We start from the raw sequence: 23,295 nt of genomic DNA on the forward strand, positions 1-23,295 counted from the left end.
CTGGGTATGGCGGGGTGAGGGGCGCGTTGGGGTCGCGTTGCTCTCGCTTTTCTCTTCTCCCTCTTCTCCTGCGCTCCCTCCTCCGCTCTTTGTCCCTCCGGCTCTCACGGAGCTGTGGCTGAGGGTAGGGGTCAGGCCAAGGCATAATTCGGGGGGGTTTGCACCCCCTCGGCGCCATTTTGCTCTCCCCGTCTGCGCCTCCAGTCTTGGCTCCGCACACTGAGGGCAGAGCCGCTGCCTCACCCCCGCGTCCCCACGGGCAGCCGGAGCAGAGATGGGGAAGGCGGCGAAGCGGAAGAAAAAGGTGTCAGTGCCCTCCACTGCAAAGGGCCCTGTGAAGTCGGCCATGGCCGTGGTCAAGAGCAACCCCTTTGAGGTGAAAGTCAACAGGCAGAAGTTTGACATCCTGGGGAGGAAGACCAAAAATGATGTGGGGCTGCCGGGTGTCTCACGGTCCAAGGCCATCAAGAAGGTAAGAGGACATGCAAAGCAGGGAGGAAGAACGGTGTCTGTTGATGTGGGAGATGATAAGGCTGGAGCCCTCTCAGGTGGAATAAGCGCCCAGCTCTGCTGTCACAGCAGGAGTGGCCGGTGACCTCTGGGTGCTCGGGGGGTGATGCAGAGCTCGGGGAATGGCTCTGGCCAGTGCAGCCCCCAGGGCTCAGTAGTACAGCTCCTCACTATTGCTTGGTGGGCATGGATCTCTTCTCAAGGTACCCACGGCCACAATACAATGGCACGTGTTGTCGGTGAGTGAGTGCTGGATCAGGGTCAGTGTTCATGACGTTGGTCGGTGCTGGACATCCTAGAATGTTCAGCTTTTTGATAATGTCGTAATGGTAATATAATAGTGGAACATTGAAAGAGCACTAAGGTCGGGATACAGTGAGAAATGTGTAGCTACAAAGAAACTACTGTTATGGAAAACAAATGCTGGTGATTTTTTGTGCACAGGTTGAATAATCGTGTTGTAGAAGTATGTTGGGATGTAATGATCTGTTTCTTGCTGTAATAAGAATGACCATACGATTCAAGAAGAGTAAATTTTTTACCTTCAACCTTTGTACCATTTTCAAAATGCCTCTTTTTCTTTCTCTCTTGCCATCAGTAGCTACCTGACCAAAATCTGTGATGCATAAGGGAGAGTGTGTCATAAAATGCATCTGGGATTCCAGCAGCCTACCTTATTCTTGGGTGCAGCACAGGAGTTTTTAGTGGTCCATCACTTCACACAAACCAGCAAAGAAGTTTAAACCTGTGTAGGTCAAGTTAAAGCTGAAAAAAGGGCAATTTGAAAGTATGTCCCTGAGATTCTCTGGCATGTTATATATATGCTGTTGTTGAACAGAATTTAAAGCACTTACTGGAAGGGCAAATGCAGTGAAAACAAAGAGATATTTTATCATGTTATGTGTATTGTGAAAGGTGATGCATGAAGTATTTTCTTTTTTATCAATAGGAGAAGTAATCAAATAATTAAATACAAAAAAAAGCACAGAAATGCTTTTTGATACCCAATGTTCATATACAATGTCTCAGCTATGGAGACAGTGTATATGAACATTATACACTAATGTATAATGTTCATGTTATACATTATAAATATGTACATATTATACATTACAAATATGTATAGTGGTCACTGTAAGAAGTAAATAGAAGGTAGAACTGTCACAATATTAGATGAAACCTGAGTTTTAGTGTCATTTACAGCAGCATATGAAAAGTGTGAATGTTCAGTGAGGCTGCAGAGTAGGAAGGAGTAGGAGTAGGAAACCCAGCCTTTTCCTTTAGTGCAGCACTTTGTGAGGTTCTGGTAATATGAATGGCACAGTATCTTTTTCACATTGATAGTAAGAATCTGTTCATGTGCTTTAAATAAAAATGGATATTTCTTGGCCTAAACATAGCCAACATTTTTTTTTCTTTAGAAACTATATAATATCTTCAGCATGAAATTATAAATTAGCTTTCAGATTTTGTTACTATTAGTCAAGATTTTAGAAGACTTCATGAATGTTGTACATCACATTTTAGGATTTGGGGTTTTATTTCGTAATAAGATAAGATAAATCAGATATCTGTCATTAATTATGCATTGGAAAGTAAACCTGTCTCCTTACCTGTCCCAAAAGCACCCAGTAAGTACCTTGGATAGGTGTAATAAGCTTCTTTTTACTGACTTGATGCTTGACTTGCCCACACTGAACAGTGACAGAGGGATAGATGTGTGGATCCACTCGAGGCTTTTATGTCTTAGATGAAATGACCAAAAAAAGTTCAGCTGACTTTTGCTGGCTTTTTTTGCTTTCTTTAATATGTTATTCTTTGCTTCCTAAGCTTGAGACATGTCAGAATTCTTCAGTGTAAATGCACAGGTTTTGTGTGTGATAAAATGAAGGTGAGATATGGTGTAACATTTTATCTTCCCTTGGGTGCTTATAAGAGAACTTAATTTGAATGTATTGTATGAGGTTCCCACCTTTTCTTCATGTTAATTTTTCCTTCTCTTTCATTGCATTCTGGTAAACTATAATTTATAATATGATGGCAAAATAAAGATTTCTATGTTCACAGGATATTGTGAAGTCTTTTACGTTGGCTTTGGAAGTAGTTACTCTCTGTTCTTTCCATTTTATCTCCTTTGTCTTTTTCCTTCCAGCGCAATCAAACGTTACTGAAAGAATATAAAGAAAGAGAAAAGACAAATGTGTTTAAAGATAAACGTTTTGGTGAATATAACACCAAAATCACTCCTGAGGAAAAGATGATCAGACGATTCACTCTGGAAAGACAGGTAAATGATTTTAAAAAAGGAAGGAACAAACCAAAGCCAAACACAAAGCCACAAGGCACACTTGAATTTTTAGGTTGGGAGCACCCCCTTAATAGAGGGTTTTGCAGGACAATGCTTTATTTTTGATTTTATAGGTTTGGGACTTAGATTTCATGAAAAAATTTCTATTTCTTTTTTCTTTCTGGTTTTGCCAGACAGCTGTTTGAAGCAGAGGTTTTTTTGAGCACTGACATGCAAGAAAGCTGGTTATAAGCAGATTCATTGATTAGTTGGTTTTCTTGACTGCTTTGTTTTAGGAGCTAAATTAGGAAAAGGTGGTCACCATCAAGTATATTCAGTAGCTGAGCAGAACTCTGTAACTTGCTGTCATTCTGTAGTGTGAATTAAATGTGCAGTACTATCCTTTCTGCCTCACCATACTCAGTCTCCAGAATTAAGCAGTGTAATTTTTATAAGTTGAAATCTGTTTCATTAGGCCTGAAATGCAGTAGTTAAAAATTGATGTTACTGATACATAAACTTCAGCTTCCCTAAGTTTCCTGGGTTAGTCCATTTGTACATTAGTGTGAGAGAGACATGACACTCTCTCAATATTGGTCTGACAGTGTTCTTATTCCAGTTAAATTCCAGCAAAACACTGGAATAAGAATCTCTTCAACTAGCACTGAAACTAAAGGCTGTATTATTTTGTTGCTTGGGAACTAAAGATCTTTTGATATTTCATTGGTTTGTTTTTCTGTTCTTAGCAAAATTATGGAAAGAAGAATATCTATAATCTTAATGAAGATGAGGAATTGACTCACTATGGCCAATCTTTGGCAGAAATTGAAAAACTAAATGATATTGTTGATAGTGACAGTGACACGGAAGAAAGAGGAACACTTTCAGGTAAGAAGTGCCAGCTGGTGTTTCACTGGTAATTTCATTACTGGTAAATGTGTCCATCATTTGTTCAGTACTGTCTCTCAGTGAGAGAGAATGTTCTTGGTTGGAATGTTTAAACCAGATTTGATTACTTCCTAGTCACACACAGACCAGTTCTCTGGATTTTAGCAGGGGTTAAGTGGGGCATACTACTGGCAAGCTTCTTTACTCTGTGAGCTTTTCAGCATAGACAGGTACCTGGATTTTGAGCCCTTCGGCCAGAATCTAAAGTGTGAGTTTTCTGGGTGCTTTCTTGCATCTTTAGACCTCCATATTGGATAAATACAGGGCAAAAACATGATCCTACCTCATGCCAAGTGTCTGTCAGTGTAAATTATGTGTCTGACATAATCTCTTTTGGTATAGCCATTCTCATAGGGATGAGACTAATGCATGATTGATTGGTTCAATAGTCAAAATTGCTCCTATTCTCAGAGAATATTCAGATACCGTCCCAGCAGCAGTTTTGCAGTCATGTGTGGATTTGAAAGATTAACATCCTACTTTTTTTCCTCTAGCTGAATTAACTGCTGCTCACTTTGGAGGTGGTGGAGGCCTCCTTCGTAAAAAAGTATCAAGTGAGCAGCAAGATGAAGAAGAGGAAAAGCCTAAGTCTAGGAAAGAACTCATTGAAGAGATGATAGCCAAATCTAAACAAGAAAAGGTGAGTTTTTAGCCCTGAAGTATAAATGAGCATGATTAAGAAGCTGTCACCATCCCTGTATTTGTAGAATAGAAAAATAGTGGCATAGTAAACAAATGAGGAAGCTGAGAGGAGTCCAAGCTCCTTGAATAAAGTCTGACTTTGTAGGCATTTTAGATTTAACTTTTATATCTGCCATTGTTTTGTATCCCCAAATCTCCCCTTGTATTCACACCTACTTTCTGAATGTAATCCTTGTGCCATTCAGCATAGCTCTAGACTTCTTCCACAAAGAATGTTTGCAGCTTCAAAATGTTAAATATTTGAAATAATTTATTTGTTAAATGAATGTTAAATGTGTTTTCATTTTAAGTTGTAAATGCTATGTCATGTCCATCTGAACATAACTGCTGCATTTGTTTTTGTTTTATTTTTTCTAGCAAGAGAGGCAAACCCGGAGAGAAAGTGCCTTAGAACTGACAGAAAAACTTGACAAAGACTGGAAGGAAATCCAAACCCTTATTGCCCGCAAAACCCCAAAGTCAGAGAGGAAGGACAAGGAAGTAGAAAAACCCAAGGTGAGGTTTTAACAAGACTGATTTCCTTGGTTCTAGTAACTTGGAGTTTTGACTTATAGTGGCTGAACTATAAGGCAAGTTATCACTTCATAAAACAAAATGTTTGCTGCTATTCACATTGAAGGAGTGCTGCAGTTCTAGAGCAATCTGATTAGTTGGAGGAATATAGGGATTTGTATGATTTCTCTGATTTTAATTCGTTTGCTTTTCCTTAATTATCAAGTGAGAGACAGATTGCAGACTGAACAATACTCTTGACTACAGCTTATTTGTAGGACAGATAAATTTTCTTGAAGAATTAAAATTGTTGGGAACACTGACTTATTTTGAGTGCCTTGGAGTGTTCCTTTGATGAAACAACTAGTACTTGACAATAGACATTTCCTTGTTGAAATTGGGCTCTGTCCCTTTCAAAAGGGGAATGAAAATAATTTACTTTTGAATAGAGATCGTATGGTCTCATGCTTTTTCTATCATTTGTATTCTGTACTAAGGGAAATAAACTTTTAAATGTAAGAATAGGCATTCTGTTGGGCTTTTTTATTTTTCTTCTAGAAATGCGTATTTTCTTGCAGAACATCAGGAATTTCCATTTATTATTTTGCAGTAGAATCCAGATTTTATAACATCAGTTAACTAGTACAGTCTTGCATTAAAATTGATCTCAAAGTACAACAGAAGATACTGGGCCAAAAGTTCATATTTTGGTGTATTGATTTTTGGATTTAATTTGCTCCATGGCATGTTGAAGATCATTGAATAGCAGCATCCCTTTTTATTTTCTTTAAGCTACACTTCATGTAGTGGAACTAGCAAAGGCTTATCTCATGTGACAGTGTAAAGTGAAATGTAAATTACTAATTTATTAATTCTGGCTGTGTTTTGAGGGTTTTTAAAGTAATATGTAATCCAGTTACTTTTTAAGATACTCTTTCAAAGTTTTTCAGCTGTGAGTAACTTAAGTAAGGAAAGGGGAAATTCCAGGAGAATTTCTCTTCAACTATTCTTACCATTCCTTATCTTAATTCTGAGCTGAGTGTTTTTGCAGCTTGCTTTGGAAGCAGTCTTTTCCTTTTATCTTAACAGTCTGATTATTAGCTGTTAGTCTGGCAGAGGGATGGCTGCAAAGCAGAATAATGAAACTTAAGATAATAAACAATTGCATAAATATTTCTTTAGCCTGATGAATACGATATGATTGTTCGAGAACTTGGATTTGAGATGAAAGCAAAACCTTCAGAAAGGCTGAAGACAGAAGAAGAATTGGCCAAAGAGGAGCAGGCCCGACTCCAGAAGCTCGAGGTATACCATTTATGGCTGAGATTGTTTGGGGCCTGTCTTTTGGGAATGACTGCTTAAATTCATTCCTTGACCTTAGATTGTAAGTGGCTGTACTGAACTGCAATTTGTCAGAGGGTGAATTCAGGAAATCTTCTGTTTGTGTTTGTAATCTGATACTAAAACAACCAAAAAAACCCCATAGGCCTAGTATGTGACTGTAGAGGTTTATGAAATGAGTCAATCTTCCTTCAATAAAAATGGAATGTTACTTTGATTTGCCTTTAAATGTTTTAAATTATTCAGAGTTGAGAGGTGCTCCTAAGTTAGTGGAGTATCATGTTGCACAGCAGTTAAATTAATACACTGGGCAAGTCTTTTATTGCTCTCTTCTGTTGTTGCAAGAGCCTTTCAGTGGTAGCATGAGCATAGCTTTGCTTTGCAGAGGGATGTGAATGTCTTGGAAATGTTGCATGCTATTTCTGTTACCTGGAGTGCTGAGTCTTACAGGAAGATGGAATAATTTGGTAAATGTTTCACTTTTTTTCTTTCTTTTTGTTTTGGTATACTAAGAACGCATTTAAGACTCTAGGGAATTCAGTACCTTCAGATTACATCAGAGCAGCTCAGTGTCTGATAGCAGAACAGAGAGATACTTTTTTATTTTCTACTCTTACCATCTTAGAGTTTGATGCTCAGTCCATATCCCAAAAATCTTAGGATATGGTTGTGTTCACTACAAGCTTGTTACACACACATGAAACAGATGACCACTGTGGAATCCTGAAACACTCTAGAAGCTTTTATTTTCTAGTAATAATGTCCCATAAGCAAAAGAGATAAATATTAAAATAAGAGGACACATTGCTTCTGGTTAACCCAGTTTTAAAGCTTTTAAATAAACTAATCCAATTGACTGTGTGCTCTTATCAGACTGTACTCCCTACAAAAAGAAAGATATTCTCAGCTTTTGCCCATAATTTCTCAAGTGCTGGGTTTTTTCTTTACACCAACTCTTTGAATAATCCAAATTAACTGGTTTTTCCTTGTGTTTTCCTAGCTGTAGTATTTGAGAGATCTGTTTTGGTGTGGTTACCTGATTGATGCCAACGTCTCACCTCTGTGTGTGGTATTTCTTGTGAAACACAGGCAGATCGATTACGTCGCATGCGTGGGATAGATGAAGAGGCAAATAAAAAGAGACCCAGCCACATGTCAGCTGATGATCTAGCTGATGGCTTTATCCTGGATAAAGACGACAGACGTTTATTGTCTTACAAGGTAAGGTTTAAAATTTATGAATTTGCAGAGGTCTGTAAAGAAGATTAGGAAAAACAGTTGGCAAGTGAACTCTGTGGAGACATTTAGTTCAACCTCCTGCTCAGAGCAGGGTCAACTATGAAATCACCAGTTTACTCAGATCTAGTCTGTCCTTGGAAAATCTCCAAGAATGGAGGCTGCTCAGAGAGATGTGCACTGACTGCCCTTACTGTGACGAGGGTTTTTTTAATATCCAGGCTAAATAAGCCCAGGTCTGCCTCTCCTCACAGAGCAGGTACCCCAGCCCCCAGTAGTCTTGGTGGCTCTCTACTGAATTTGCTGCAGTTTATCAATATCTTTATTGTATTTGAAGGCTCAAAACTGAGTGCTGTGTTCTGTGTGGTCTTACAAGTGTCAAGTCCCCTGACTACTATATTCTTGCTATTATAGTAGCTTTCTCTGCCACTGGCCTGCTGGGTTGAAGAGGAGGCTCTTTGGCATTTCTGATTTGTTTTTTGTTGTTGTTTTTTTGGGTTTTTTTTTTTTTCTTTTTTAATTTTCACTGTATTGATTGAGCTTCCACTGAATTTTAGTCTGAAGATGAGTAGATTTCTGACATGTCTTTGATTAAAGTGGCAGAGCAACATAACCTTAAAGCTGATATTACCAGTCGCCCTGACTGTGGTGCACATCTGTGCTGATTCTGTCTTCTCATACACAAGTAACAAGGGAACTGCTGCTCTCCCTGAAGGGGCAATACCAATTGGGAATGTGAATCTAAACTGATGATTAGTAAAATCAGGATGGGACCAAATATGTATCTGATCTGCTATTTTAACACATAGAAGGAACATATTTTTGTACAAAAAATGTTCCTGTAAGTGATGTTGAAGTCTTTTTTTATATCATCTGCTAGTTTTCCTTCTGTGTGGTTTCTTTTATTCCTCATATACTATCTCTTCTTCTTCCAATTTCTTCCAGCCCCTTGAAAATACCCTACTTTTTTATATCTGTATGTATGTTCTCTCCCTAATATCCTTTATTGGCTGGCACTGCTAGCATTCACTGCTTGGTCAGGGTAGCAAGGCTCAAATGCCCTTGATGCATATTTAAGATAGCTCTGCATGGTGATTGTGTTGAGGTGCTGTCACTTTATCATTATTTTAACTAGATTGTTTTCTCTACGGACAGGATGGAAAAATTAATATTGAAAATGAGGAGGAGAAAGGGGAGGAAGGAGAGGAAGAAGAAGAGGAGGGAGAGGAGGAAGGAGAGGAAGGAGATAATGAGAATGAAGAAGAAAGTCAGGAAGAATCTGCAAGTGAAGATGAGGAGGATGATGCTGCAGATGGCCACTCTGATCTTGAATCTGATCTTGAGAGTGAAGGAGAAGCTGCAGAGAACAAAGAAGAGAAGAAACACGAGGCAAATGAAAATGAATCACAGAATGTGGAGAAATTAGATCCAAAGAGAGAAGCTGCCAAATCAGAGCTTCCCTATACATTTGCTGGTAAGCAAAGGACTGATGCAGAGATCCCTTGTTGTCAGGGGTTTGTAACAGCCAGTCAGTTTCTCTGCCCTCTAGGTTTTACATTCATTCATGAAATTTTGCTTCATAGTTGTCTTCTACTATTCAAAGAGCAGCCAGTAACTGCTCTTCTTAGTGAGCAAACCTAATCGTGCTTGGAGAAGTAGTAACCAGATCTGTTTCATCGCAGAGCAGTTTCTGTGCCTCTGAGCAGCATCAGAATTGGAAGATAAAAACAGGGCAGTAAAATAAAAATACCTGTGCTCCTTTCTTAAGGCAACCAGCTTATCCAATCCATAGTGCAACTGTTTTACCTAAGAGAAGCCAGAACAGTATTCTGTGATCTATACTTACAGTTTCTCTGGTGTTTGGACTAACATTTTTGTCAGAAGATGCTTGGAGAGACAAGATTCTGAAGTTGAATCCCTGTGATGTAACATTGAGTTATTGTAGAGACACTCAGAGTCTGACTGGTCTTGGGTCCATGCCTAGCAGGAAGGAGGAGACATGTTTCAAGTAGTACACAAAACATTCATTCATATTAAGTACATAATTCATCTAACTATTGTCCTAGTGTAGATTTCTCCAACAAAAGTATCTGTTGCAAGATTAAACAACCTTTCAAACAACTTCCTTAAGTGCTTGTGTTTTTCCATCCAAAGAAGATGACTTACTACACACAGCCTTTTGAATTGCATTCAGGATTTGCTTTAACCAGAAAGCAGTCATATTAAAATAACTCAAAAAAACCCAACTAGTTAGGATGTCTTCTAGTATGTTGAATTCTATAAAAAACTAAATATATGCCAGGGTTGTTGGATTTTTGGTTTTTTAAAATAATTTTCTACTTGTTGCCATATTGTTACTTTTCTTAATGTTCTTCACACAAAATGTAATTGGGTGTGAATTAAACCTAAAGGTAAATGTATTATGCTAAGTTTTTGGTTGAATGTGTGTTTAGGTTTAATTCTGCTCTGTGTCAACATAGTTGTGCTGCTCAGCATACTTGGTAAATAGAGGATGACTTGAGCTTTAAGCATTGAAAAACATGTTATTTTCTGACTTGTGTTCGTAGGAATAATTCAATATATATGCTAATAGAGTATTAGTGTTTAAAAGTTAATTATTTAAAACATTTCTGGTGTCTTTCTTTCTGAACAATATAATTTTCGGATCGGAAATTTGGTGCACATTCACTTGAATTAAAGATGTAAAGTTTGAGATTTTTGTGTGGCCAATTTCTGTTTTTATTTTCTAGTTCCTGAGTCCTACGAGACATTCAAGTCTTTATTGGCTGGAAGAACAATAGAACAACAGCTTATTATATTGGAGAGGATTCAAAAATGCAATCATCCAAGCCTTGCAGTGGGAAACAAAGCAAAGTTGGAGGTATGTTTTGTTTTATGTTTAAAATAACTTCTAATTCCAGAGTAAGTTTTAGTAAGTATTTAGGGAGCAGTATAAAATATACATTTATGCTTCTATGTTGTGAGTAACAATAGAATTAACATGATAATCTTAATTTTCTAAGTCTGTATCACTGTTAAAGAATATGTACAATGAAGAAAAACTTAATAATGTTAACATATTTCTTGCAGAAATTGTTTGGCTTCCTTTTGGAATATATTGGAGAGTTGGCAACTCTGGATTTACCAGAGCTCAGAACAATTGACAAACTGGTCCTGTAAGTATTAAATCCTATGGACTTTTGCTCCTTCAGGGTTTAAAGAGAAAAGCTACCTAGAGCAAAGCTTTTAGCTTGTTGCTTGTTTCAGATATCCTGTAGAACTTGTTGGCAGCTGGTAACTCTTAGCCTTTATGTTTTAACTTTGTTTCATGTGTTACTTGATCTATTAATTGTACCAAGAGATTTTCAAAACCTCAGAACATATTTTTTGATGTGCAAGATGCTTTTTGTGGGTAGTGGATAAGTAATACCATATATGCATGAAACTTGTCTAGGAGGCTATTTGGACAGCTGTTCAAGGATTTTAAGCTTTGCAGTGACACTGTGCAGTTTCTGTTGCAATCTCTGTTTTTTCCATGGGCTTTAGTTCTGTGAATTCACTCAGAGATCTGGATGAAAATGGAATTAAAGTGCTGCAGTAAGCTCATCTGGAAGTTCCAGCTAAACACTTTGCAGGAAGTTGTCAGTTTGGCACTGTTGTCTTCAAGTACCTGACAGGCAGTTAGGCTGTGAGGAGAGAGCCAAGTTTGTCTCAGAGGTGTACAGCAAAGGACAAGAGTCAGTGGGCAAGGGCTGCAGCAAGGGAAATTGCAATTAGATTTCAAGAAAAAAATCTCAGAAAAGGTAATTAAAATTAGTTTCCCAGAGAAGCTGTGAAGATGGAGAAAACTTTACAAAGCTATGAGCAACCTGATCCAGCTTTGAAGTTAGCCATGCTTTGACCAGGGACTGCATCAGATGATCTCCAAAGGTCCCTTCCAAACAAAATTGCTCTGTGGTTCTTATCTTGACTTTCCAGGATAGGCAGGTTTCTTTCAAGTTATTTTTATGTAGTTTTCAGCATATTTTTTTGATTTCCTACTAAAGTCAGTAAGTTTTTCAAAACCTGTTCCCGTGCAGTATTAGCATTCATTGCTCTGTTGCATTCATCAGGAAGAGCGCTGACCCATTGATACTGTCACACATGGTTTGTACCAAAGAATAAATACATTTTGATTATCTTCTAGAACTGGGATATATTAATAGCTCTGCAGACAAATGTCACTGAAAAATGCTGGGAGACCAAACAGGCTCTAGATTGCATATGCCTGTAGGCACTAAGCATAGGCCAGGAGCTGATCTAACTTTGTGTTTGGGTTTTTTTTTTTCTTGTTTGCAGTAATAATTTTGCTAACCACATTGCTGCCTTACATGTTGTTTAATATTGCCTAAGAGTGTTTAGAATAGTGGGCTGTCTGGTGTAAGCCAGCATACTTCACTGAAGTAATATCTAAAGTCAGGAGATTCAGAAGGATACATCATAACCATAGCAAATGATTTAAGAGTGTATTTTAAAGTTTAAAATTATTTTTCATCTAAGATTTAGAAAGCTACAACTCAGGAATTCTCAGAAGGCCAAATGAAAAATACACGTCTCTGTAAGCTAAAGTATTACAATAATAATTTATATTCTAAAAAAGGAACATTTGTTGCAGGCAATTTGTCATTGTTACAATACAGATGGAACACAAGAAATCTTCCTATGGGTGCTTAAAAATCAATTTTTTATTAACATCAGTGGCATAACTTGATTATGACTTAACTTTCTTGTTAATAGGCCATTGTACAATCTTTGCCAGATGTTTCCTGAGGCAGCCAGTGACAGTATCAGGTTTATCCTTCGAGACGCTGCACACGATCTGGAAGAAGTAATTGAAGTCAAAGGCCGTGCAACACTTCCAGGCTTAGACACGGTAACAAATCCACATTGCTGGGATAATCTCTTTGCATTAGTGAGAATGGTAATAAGTGCAGAATGACATTATGTGGTGAATTATCAGCATCTATGACATTCTAGGCTTTTTGATATTTTAAAATGCCTTTCTGGAGATAAGTTGTAACAAAAACGCCCACAACAACAAAAACACCCCACCCCTAAGAAACAAACAAACAATACACACACACATTCTTCAGAATAAAAGTGTGACTGTGGAATTAATAAGGGGAAAGATCTTAAAATTATCTCTCCAGTCTTCATAGCAGAACACTGTTTGTTTTCCTGATGAAACTTAAGTTGGTAGTTTTAGGAAGAAGTGATACTATCAGTTATGTTGTGACTTCTTTAATTATGTTAAGTACAAATGTTTAAAAAATGTACTCCATAGAAGTGCAATATCTCTTGGGTTAAAAAAAAACAAAAATAAAAAACATCCTACCAAAACAAAACCCGAACAAAAAACAAACTAAGAGAGTATTATTATGGATATAAAATTACAGCATTTCTTAGTACCTTATATATGATAATGTCCAAATTAGTGACTTGGAAAGAATCTCTTTCCTTGTTGTATTGGTAATAGCCCATTTTCACTTGCCATGTTAAATGTGAACAGATTCCTTTTACAGTGTCTAAGTAAATGGCTCTTGGAGAATTCAAGAAGAGAGCATAGGAAAATGAGTATTTTTAAATTGTAGTAAAGTTTCAAAGACAAACCATAAATCTAATTCAGAGGGAGCTACTTGTTTTCTATCAGCTTGATGAATTGCTGCTGCCTAATGGAATAAGTAGACTATTGAAGGAAAATGGACTGAAGCCTTGGTTCTTACAGCTTGGAAGATATATTGAGTTGTTTTGAAGAGTCTTTGTTCAGGATATTTGGGGTTTGCAGGAAATGTATTGTCAAGAGCTTTTAACTTTATTTTTAATTTGTCACTGTCACACTTAGAACATCAGTCACAGTTCTGGCTTTCATTCCCTTCACTGCACTTTGCCAGGTTGCAGGCCATCATTATCTTTTAAAGTGGAATTATATCACTTTGTACTCTCAAAGCACTTGTTTGAATGAGTATTCCATAGATCAGCTGTCTCAGTAGGCTTTTCATATGCCTGCTGTTATTTTGGCCTGCAATTCAGAATATTTAGTAACCAAAACACTTCAGGAGAGTATTTGTTCCCAATTGAGGAGGAACAGAGAGGAAGCAATGAAACTTTACTTCCATCTGCTTTACTGTGTAAATATCCAATTAAATAATTTTCATAATTACCTTGCAGCTGATGTTAATTTCCATATGATCTTGAGAGGTCACTCAAATCCCCTTCAATTAAAATGCACCTAATCACTGCTTAGTCCTTTTGCCTGCAACTGTATTGTTGGTGTGTGCCAGTGCCTGAGGACTCTGATCACTTCATTGTCTGTGTTGAGGACTGGTTTGAAAGGTGTCCCAGGTCCTGTGTGGCCACGTGCTCCTGTGTTTGTGGTGTGAGAGTCTGTGACTGTGGTGAGCTGAAGGGGATCAGATGGGGTTCTCATGGAGTAAAGGGGGTTGGGAGGCACAGTCCCTTCTTAGTTGTTCTTTCAGCTGCCTCAATCCAGTATTAGACCTATAATGGATGTCTCATAATGGATATTCCTTTTTCTCATCTAGCTTCAACAGTTGTCTCAATAAATGAGTCGTGTATATCATACCAGATTTCTCAAAATTATGTATATTGTAGTATTTTTGACAACTGTGTAGCAGTTATTCATTCAAAAGTTACATATGTATAAAGTCAAGATCCTGGGAATAATGTCTTAACTATATTTTGCCTTATTCTGTTTTATGTGCAATCAGCTTATTTATTTGAAAATTGTATCTCTGCTGTTTCCAACTTCTGACTTCTGGCACCCAGTTGTAACACCTGCTTTTATGTACATGAGTCAGCTACTTACTAAGGTATGTCTGTGATGTTGTACCTCAGGATTATATTATACATATATTCTTTCTTCCTCAGACTTCCAATATGTGTGTTAGTATTAATGTATATAGTGGAAATGTACTTGCAAAGGTAGCTCTGTGTTTGGTATAGCCACAGATAGTAATTGGAAGAAAGGGTGAAGAGGAAAACACCCTTGCAGGCTATAGTCCAGCTCACAAAACTGTATCTCTTCAATTTTTCAAGCTGTCACAAAGTAATTCCTTCTGTGGTAAATTACATGGGACTAATGGAACAGACTGAATACAATCTGAAGTCATTCATTAGTGGTTTCTTTTCCATATATTGCATTTCTTCATACTTGAGAGGTTTTTTACTTTAAAATTGGCAGTGTTTGTTATCCTTGAAAACGTACCTAATGCAGTGCATTGAGTTAAAATATGTCCTTCTTTTTCTATGCTAATGTCCTGTTTGTATGTTTCAAAAGTCTTGAGCTAATTGCTCAATTGCTGCCAAGTCGCTCAGAGCCTTTTATTTCACTGATTCATTTCTGAAGGATTTATTGTTTGTGGTTTAGCACCTTCTAGTGGCTAAATGAGTTCTGATAACCTGTTACTCAGTTCTGCAGATACTCTTCAGTTAAGGACCAGGGAAAGCCAGTGCAGTTCTCATCAAAGATCAAAGGCTGTAATTTTATAGACTTCAAATGCTTACAATGTGGTTCATAATTCCTCTTTTTGGGAGAATCTGCATTTGTGATGTATAGACTTTTAATTAGGAATATTTTGTTCTTTTTATTTCTTTTAGTGTCGCATTACAACATTGCAAGATGTTATTAAAGGGTTGTTTATATGCTGCTTGTTCCTGGAATATGTATCTCTCTCCAGAAGGTTTGTACCAGAACTCATCAATTTCCTTCTTGGAATACTTCACATCTCTCTACCCAAAAGCCAGGCCCAGGGTGAGTTTGTTTAGAGTAAATGAGTATTTCATTTAGAGTCCATTTTAGTATTGGGGTTCATCATTTAAATTTTTTAAATACGAATATTTCAGCCTGATTTCATTGGTTTTGAACAAAAGGCCAAAATCATCTGCAAGTTCAGCCAAACACAACCTTGATTTTTGGGCATCTTGTTATGAACTAGATCCTCTCATGTTGTTGGCAGGAAGGAAAGGACTGAAGTTATTAAAGGAAATGAGCTCATGTTGGCCCCAGTGCAGTATTTTTGCAGTGTTGTCATTCTAAACGGACTATGAGATTGGACTGTGCTCTGAAATTCAGAGTTCCTAATGGATTCCTGATGAGTACCCTGTAAGCTCTCAGTGAGGCAGCAGCTCATGCTGCAGGTAGCCTTATTCTTCAGCTAATAGCCATATCACCTAAATGAGAGATGTATATCACAAAGCTGCTGTGTTCCCTTATTTGACATGGATTTGTAGTACTGTCATAGAGGGCAGCTATCCCCACAAGCAGGATTAGTAAAATAAGTGTGTAAACTTGGCAATTTGCACAGACAACAGGGATAACAAAATTATCTTTTCAGTGCGATCCCTATGTTAGCAAATTTTTTTTATTTTGCCGGTCTCTCTTCAATTTTTTTTCTTTTATTAGTTTCTGTCTTTAAAGTTGTTCTGGTTCTGGAGCTCTTTTTGTTGACCAGTTCAGTTACAATAATTTACTTTTGAGGAGTTTTGTCAGAGCATAGTAACTAATTCATGTGTTAATATTTCTGTCTGGGCACAGCATGCAGGAGGAGACTGCAGGCAGGATATTACCACGTGAAAATTGGAATTATTTGATAAACTCACAAGATATCTGGGATTTGATGAACTGCACACTACGTATTAGTATGCTTACACCTCTTGATAAGATCTTAAGTGTCTGTTCTCTAAATAGTCCTCAGTCTGCTGAGGAAGGTTTAGCTTCTGTCAGTGTTCCAGTACTTCAGTAGGCAGCTCCCTTCCTTTCCCTTCAAGACTTTTTTGCCTTTCCATGCTGCCTTTTTTTTCCATTTTGAATTTTTGAGCTACTACTGATCCCTTTTCTCAACAAACCTATCACTGCAGTTTCACCTTTATTATCTGGCATGGCTGTACTCCACAGACCTTTCCCTAGCTGCTTCTCACAGCTTAGCAGTTTCCTCTGAAGTGTGAGCCAAGGTTACACAGCTGGGCTGCATCAGAGCTAAGCCCTGGATTCTCAGAACACCAACAGCTGAGCCCTTAGAGGGAAGTGGGAAGAGGTTATGGAGTGGGTGGGTTACATAGTACTAAAAGTATTCTCTCCTTTATGTATATTAGCAATATTTGATCTGCAGAGAGTTTTGGTGAAGTTATAATACAGGACTCTACAAAATTAGATAAGATACTTGAAACATTTTAGTGGTAATCATTGATCAATTGTTACCTTGTTTAAAATATTTCTTTGTATTTCTGTTAATGATTTTGAGCTAGTTAAATTTGCATGGTGTTGATTTCTGTGCAGTGAGAAAAACCTCAGTAAAAGATACATAAGAGGCCCAGTTTCTCTTTGAGAACTTTCCAGTCAGTGTTGATGTTTTGAAGTTCCCAAGGTATCCAATTGTGTTTTTAAATATTGATGGTGGAAGTTTTTCTGGTAGTTGTGATGGTTAAGCTATCAACAGAGAATATTTTAAAATAAGTAGGTATGGAGCTCTGGAATGTTGATGCACTGTCACACAAAAAAAATTCTCAGGGTTCAATTTTAACATTAAGTAGAGTCAGCAAATAAACTCTTAATGTTTTAGTTTTATTCTCTTGATCCATAAATTTCTCACATGCAGAAAGATATATGGAATGCAGCTTCATAAGAGACTGAAATACAATCTGATTTAGAGTAAAAACTATTACCTTAAAAAAGAAAACCTGTAGGTGGAGGGAGTGGGAAGGAGTTGTCATGGTTGATAGCTTTAGCTAATTGAATTGTTAATGAGATCTGCTCTCCTCTCACAAGAAAAGCAGATAATAAAACTCACATATCTTAGTTCCTGATCTTGCATAAGCCTGTGTGTGTCATGATGTCTTATAACTTTGGGTCTCAAACCTTAAAAACCTTTATTTAAATACTGTCTTCTGGCCTGTCTTTGAAGAGCTGTGTACAGGTTGTAGAGTATGTAAATAATCTGAACTTAAAGTTTGAAAAAGTTTTGAAGTCAATTCCACTGCAAGCTTGCAGGACATAAGGAAAACTAACAGGGGAAAAAGACCCCAAGGTCCAGCACAGAGAATGCAAATTATTTTGTCCCTTAGCCAAGAAATTTCTCAGATGCTTCTTTCATATTGCTGTATAAGTAGTTTCACAGATCAGCTTGTGATGTGTGCATAGGGATTCTTTAGTGTTTTCCATCTGCCCTGCTCCATGTATATTCTGTGTTCCATGCTCCTGTTTTAAACCCCCTCAGCTGGAGTGGGAGAGGTTTACAGTGTGTCTGAGGGCCCTGCTGTGGGCTCACAGGGGAGGCTCTGGGGCTGCAGCTGTGGAGCAGCTCTCCCTGCTCCAGCTCACTGTGCCCCATGACCACCTTCTGGCCAAAGCCCTCTGCTTGTGACCCCACAGGAAAGTCCTGTACCTGCCCTATCCTTTTAAGTACATCCAGTGCTCCATCCTGGGCCAAAGCTGCAGTTTCACTGTGCATCCTGTTTCCCACAGGGCAAATGTGAACCTACATGTCTTCACTTTCCCCATCCACAGAATGAATCAAAGAATCACAGAATGGTTTGAGTTGAAGGGGACCTCAAAGGCCATCTAATTCTAACCCCCCCTGCCATGGGCAGGGGGTACCTTCACTAGACCAGGTTGCTCAAAGCCTTATCCAACCTGGTCTTCAACACTTCCAGGGCTGGGGCATCCACAACATCTCTGGGTAGCCTGTAGTCCAGTGTCTCACCACTCCCATAATGAAGAGTTTCTTCTTTTTATCTAGTGTAAATCTACCCTCTGTCAGTTTAAAACTGTTACCCTCATCTTATCACTGCACTTCCTGATAAAGAGTTCCTCTCCATCTTTCCTGTAAGCCTCATTGAAATACTGGAAGGTTGCTGTAAGGTCTCCTCAGGGCCTTCTCTAGCCTGAACAGCCCCAGCTCCCTCAAATGGGAAGTGCTCTGGTCATCTTCATGACCCTCCTCTGGATGCTCCTGAGCCAGGTCTGTGTCCTTCTCTGGGAACCTCAGAGCTGAACACATTCCTTCAAGTGGGATCTCATGACAGTGAAGTAGAGAAGAAGAATCCCCTCCCTCAACCTGCTGAGCTTTTGTTGCAGCCCAGGATGCCTTGGCTTTCTGGGCTGCAGGGGCACATTGTTAGCTCAGAATTCAGGTTCTTATCCTCCAGTACCCCGAGTCCTCTGCAAAGCTGCTCTTCATCCATCATACTGCCCAGTCTGTGTCCATGTGCAGGACTGGCCCCACTCACATGCAGAACTCTCCAGTCTGTCTTATTGAACTGCATGAGGTTCACATGATGCCACCTCTGAAGCCTGTCAGGGTCCCTCTGGGTGGCATCCCCTTCCCATGGAGTATCAAGCCCACCACTCACCCTGGTGTCACCTGCAGGCTTGCTGAGAGTGCACTCAGTCCCACTGTCTGTGTCCCTAGCCAAGATGTTCAGTAACAGTGGTCCTAGGACAGACCCCTGATGGACCCTCCTCATAACTGATCTCCATCCAGACGTGGAGCCATTGGCCACAATTGTGGCTCTGCCCATGCAGATAATTGCTTATCTACTGAATCATGCACCTGTCAAATTCATGCTTCTCCAGTTTAGAGACCAGGATGTTATTCAGGACAGTCTCAAATGCTTTGTACAAATCCAGGTATGCGATATCAGTTGCTCTTTCCTTACCCATCAGTGCTGTAATCCTGTCATAGAAGGCCACCAAACCTGTCAGGCACAATGTGCCCTCAATGAAGCCATGGTGCCTGTCACTGAGTACTTCTGTGTTTTGCATGTGTTTTGTCATGGTTTCCAGGAGGATCTGCTCCACAATATTGCTAGGTACAGAGGTGAGGCTGATCAACTTGTAGTTTACTGGATCTCTTCTCTTTCATGTTTTAAAAAGAGGATTGTTTTCCCCTTTTTCCAGTCACTGGGAACTACAGCTTTTCAAATATGAAAGTGGTTTAGGAGCTTTATCTTGCCAGTTCCCTCAGGACCCTCAGATGCCCAAGGTCCCAGGGAGCTGAGCACATTCAGGTTCCTTAGTTTCAAACCTGACTTTCTACAGTGGACAGTACTTGGTTCTGCCAGTCCCTGCCTTTGGATTCTGGGACTTGGGCAGTGTGACTAGAGCACTGACCTATGTTCCTGTGCTCCAGTGTTTTCCATGGTTTTAGAAAAAATTAATACAGATAGAAGTATTTTGAAAGGTAGTACAATTAAAAATGTAAAATGAGTTGGCTGTTTTTCTTCAGAAGGAATGCATACAAGTGACCTTGTTTAATGACTGTTCTTGGTTTTTTAGGCTATACTGTAGTGCATCCATTTACACCCGTGGGGAAAAATCTAGAATTGCTGTTGGTGTGTGATAAGGAGGATCTGAAAAGTTGGGAAAAGCAAAATGTGCCATTGAGTATTGTGACTAGATTAAAGGAAGCCAGCAGAACAGAGATAAATCATACCAGGTACGTAAGATGTGCAGAACAGAAAAAATACCAAATCATCTGTTGTGTTATGTCAGTGACAGTGCTCTTTAGAACTAAAAACAAGACTAGTGGATAGTTCTGCTGTCTTCAGTGCACTGACATAAAGATTTGTTGCTGATGGAATTCTTTTGGTATTTGCTTAGGAGAGAGAAATTTTTAGTCTGAATTAACAACTATTTCCAGTTGTAGCTGGTTCTGCCAAGCAACCTTAATGGATTCTGCTAACAGTCCAAATTTAATTAATTCAGTTGATTTTATTTGAAAATCCATTGCAGTTTTTGCATCTGAAATTGTTAATTTTTTGTGCATTAACAGGTTATCATGTCTAGCCCTGTGTTTTGACCTTATTAAAAAATGTTCAGCTCTCTATGAATCTTTACCATCATTCCATGAAATAATGCATCCTGTCAGAATAGTCCTTACACAACATATACCAGTTAATGAATATCCTGAAAAAATGCAGGTATGTATTCCTCAGGATTTAAATAATTTATTTGTTTGATTTATTAATAAATTCTGTGATCTTCATCTGTGCATAAACAAAAAAAAAACAAGTATAAGCATTAATTTTTTTGAGGTTCAGGCATTTTGATGTTCCTGTGGAAAAAACAAAAGAACAGAGAATATTTAGAAAAGGTATTTTTCCATTGTATATGTTGTCTTGCCTATTTAAATGAAGAGAACAGCACTTGGCTTGTAATAATGTAGCATTCCATGAGTGACATCATTTATAAGAGTAAGATGGACATCTGGTTGCTCTTGTACTTTTGTAGTCAATCTGTAAGACCTTGGTAAAATAAATATATGTACCAAACTGGGGAGGTAAAACTTATAACTGTGTAGGTAAAATGAACATAAATATGCCTGGTCAGTACCTTACCTTGGACAGTTGCTGATTTTCTAGAAATGAGATTCAGAATTTTAATCTGTCTCTTCTGAATGTAGCAAAATCATCTTTTCCTCAAAGAAGCATTGTAAAATGTCCTTAGAGAACAAAGTTTTACTCAGATGAAGCCAAATGGCCTATGTTTTGTGCCATCAAAAAAAAAAAAAAACAACAACTAGTCATTGTTAAAATTACCATGAAAGGAAGAGTCTGAGTTAAACTGCCTTTAGTCTTGCTTCTTCCTCTGTTAGGTGAAACTTCCAGCAGGCAGAGTTGTCTTATTGTTCATGATACCATTTTAATAGACTTCCAAAGGCTTTTAAGAATTATCCATCTTGGATTGCAGCATGTCAGTGTTAGCAGTGTCCTAATGAGTAGCTGTGACTTAACCCAGGAAAAAAAAAAATACATGGGGAGAGCATTACTGTTGATTCAGTTTACAATAGCTTTTGATTTATGGTGGCTTTGATATGCTTTTACAATTTGTTCTGCATTTTCAGGAATGGTATCACAGTGCTCTGAGAGAGCTGGAGAACAAAGTAAAACACTATACCCCTCTGATATGTGAGAAAAAGAAGCCAGTACCATTGAAACAGTATACTCCTAAAATTGTGAAAGTGTAAGTAAAGAACACTGGCTGCAAAGGAAAGGGGCATTTAAACCTTAAGATTTGTAGCAAGCTAGAATGGACTTGGAAAGCAGGACACAAAGCAACTGTTTTTCAGCTAGATTTTGTGTATAATTCACAAGGGGACATCTATTTGTGTGGTAGGGAGGGGGAAAAAAAAGGGAAGGAATTTTAAGAGCAAATATTATCTTGCTAGGAAAAATAGCACTGAAAGTCAACTCCTGCTCATATAATGAATTGTAAATGAACAAATTTCAAGATTATTAGATTGTTATTATATGGTCAGGTGCTTTACTGAATACTCTGTCAGGCTCTCAAGTCAGAAGAATAAGAGTGAGTAGTTCATAAGGTACATGAAATATATGATGGTAAGAGATGGATGGTGAAAAACACTAATTAGTTTTGTAGATAATAGAACAGTGTTCTGATTTAGGAAATCTGCTTTATATTGGCTGCTGAATTATTTAGCCATATTGGTTATCTACAGGGGCACAAAGTATCTACTTTTATTTATTCTAATAATTGAGGACAGCTTTGCTCTGCCATACACACTTGTCCCCAAGTAATTGATCAGACTTCTTCTGTAAAATGCATCTGCTGAGAAGGTCTGCAAAACTTTAAGATGTATGGGTAGGTTCCATCTTTCTTCAGATGTCTTCCATTCTTCTAGTCTAGATTTTTCAGTCTGTTCAAAGTGCAGGCTGCAGATGGGGAATTGAAGTGCAATTACAAGGTCTGGTGAGTGTTTTTCCAGTATGTTCGTTGGGCAACTTCTTATTTTGCAACTTATCCATATAATATGCAGGAATTAAAATACTGAGTTAATTTTCATACAAAACCTCTCCTTATAAATATGAGAAAGTTGTGGGTTTAAGGTGTTCTGTGCTTATACATGCATTCTTATTTCAGCTTAGAGTTTGGAAGAAAGCAGGCAGGCAGCAAGAAGGAGCAAGAAAGGAAGCAGCTGATCCAGAGGCACAAACGTGAACTCAAAGGAGCCATCCGTGAGATTCGGAAAGACAACCAATACCTGGCTAGAATGCAGCTCTCAGAAATCATGGACAGGTAATGTAGCCTTTGGCTCAGCACCACTTTGGGGCTTGTCCTGCCATGTGTTCATTTCTTCACTGTGGGCCAGGACTGACATAAATGTGCAACCATACTAAACTTAAATAAAATGGGACAATTTGAGGAAAAGCAAACATTTTCAATAGGGATTATTTAAAGTGTTTTCAACTTTGTGGTTTCATTTCTCTAATTTAAGAGGATGCAAAATGTTTTCATTTAAATGGTGTGTTGGTGAAATTAAGGAATTGTTGGACTTTTTATGAATTAATAATTATTCTTAAGTAAACTTATTTTCCCTAAAATAATATTTCTGAAATGTTTTATATGTTGAATGTTTGTTTTACAGAGATGCAGCCAGAAAAAGAAAAGTGAAAGAGCTTCTTGGTAGCCTTGCTACACAGGAAGGTGAATGGAAAGCAATGAAAAGGAAAAAATGGAAGAATTAATGGGGACTATCTACAGCAGGAAGCTTACTGCCACATAAAACACCCCAATCATGGCTTTTCAACAGATTTTAATTGCATTTTTTGGATGCATTCCTTTTGAGGAGAAAACATCATTGGATCTGTTTGAAAAAATGAACCTGCTTATTAGGAAAATCCACAACTTTTCATAAGGAAAATAAAAATAACACTTTTGTACGTGGCATGCTTCTGTTTTATTTTAATGAGAACATTTGGACAAG

At 38.1% G+C, this 23,295-nt stretch overlaps 1 protein-coding gene across 1 annotated transcript; it reads left to right on the forward strand.

Annotated features, from left to right (window-relative positions):
- Positions 1-2: 2 nt before the first annotated feature.
- Positions 3-23,256, forward strand: NOP14 (NOP14 nucleolar protein). Its single transcript, XM_036382535.2, has 18 exons — positions 3-472; positions 2,663-2,797; positions 3,544-3,685; positions 4,240-4,385; positions 4,805-4,942; positions 6,122-6,244; positions 7,370-7,501; positions 8,672-8,990; positions 10,267-10,397; positions 10,607-10,692; positions 12,293-12,428; positions 14,284-14,385; positions 15,173-15,326; positions 19,848-20,007; positions 20,344-20,491; positions 21,415-21,533; positions 22,452-22,607; positions 22,957-23,256. Exons 1-18 carry the CDS (start codon positions 275-277, stop codon positions 23,054-23,056), a joined length of 2,625 nt encoding a protein of 874 aa, XP_036238428.1. The 5' UTR covers positions 3-274; the 3' UTR covers positions 23,057-23,256.
- The last annotated feature ends 39 nt before the right edge of the window (positions 23,257-23,295 follow it).

This window comes from Molothrus ater, chromosome 4 (genome assembly GCF_012460135.2).
Source record: "Molothrus ater isolate BHLD 08-10-18 breed brown headed cowbird chromosome 4, BPBGC_Mater_1.1, whole genome shotgun sequence".
NCBI lineage: Eukaryota > Metazoa > Chordata > Aves > Passeriformes > Icteridae > Molothrus > Molothrus ater.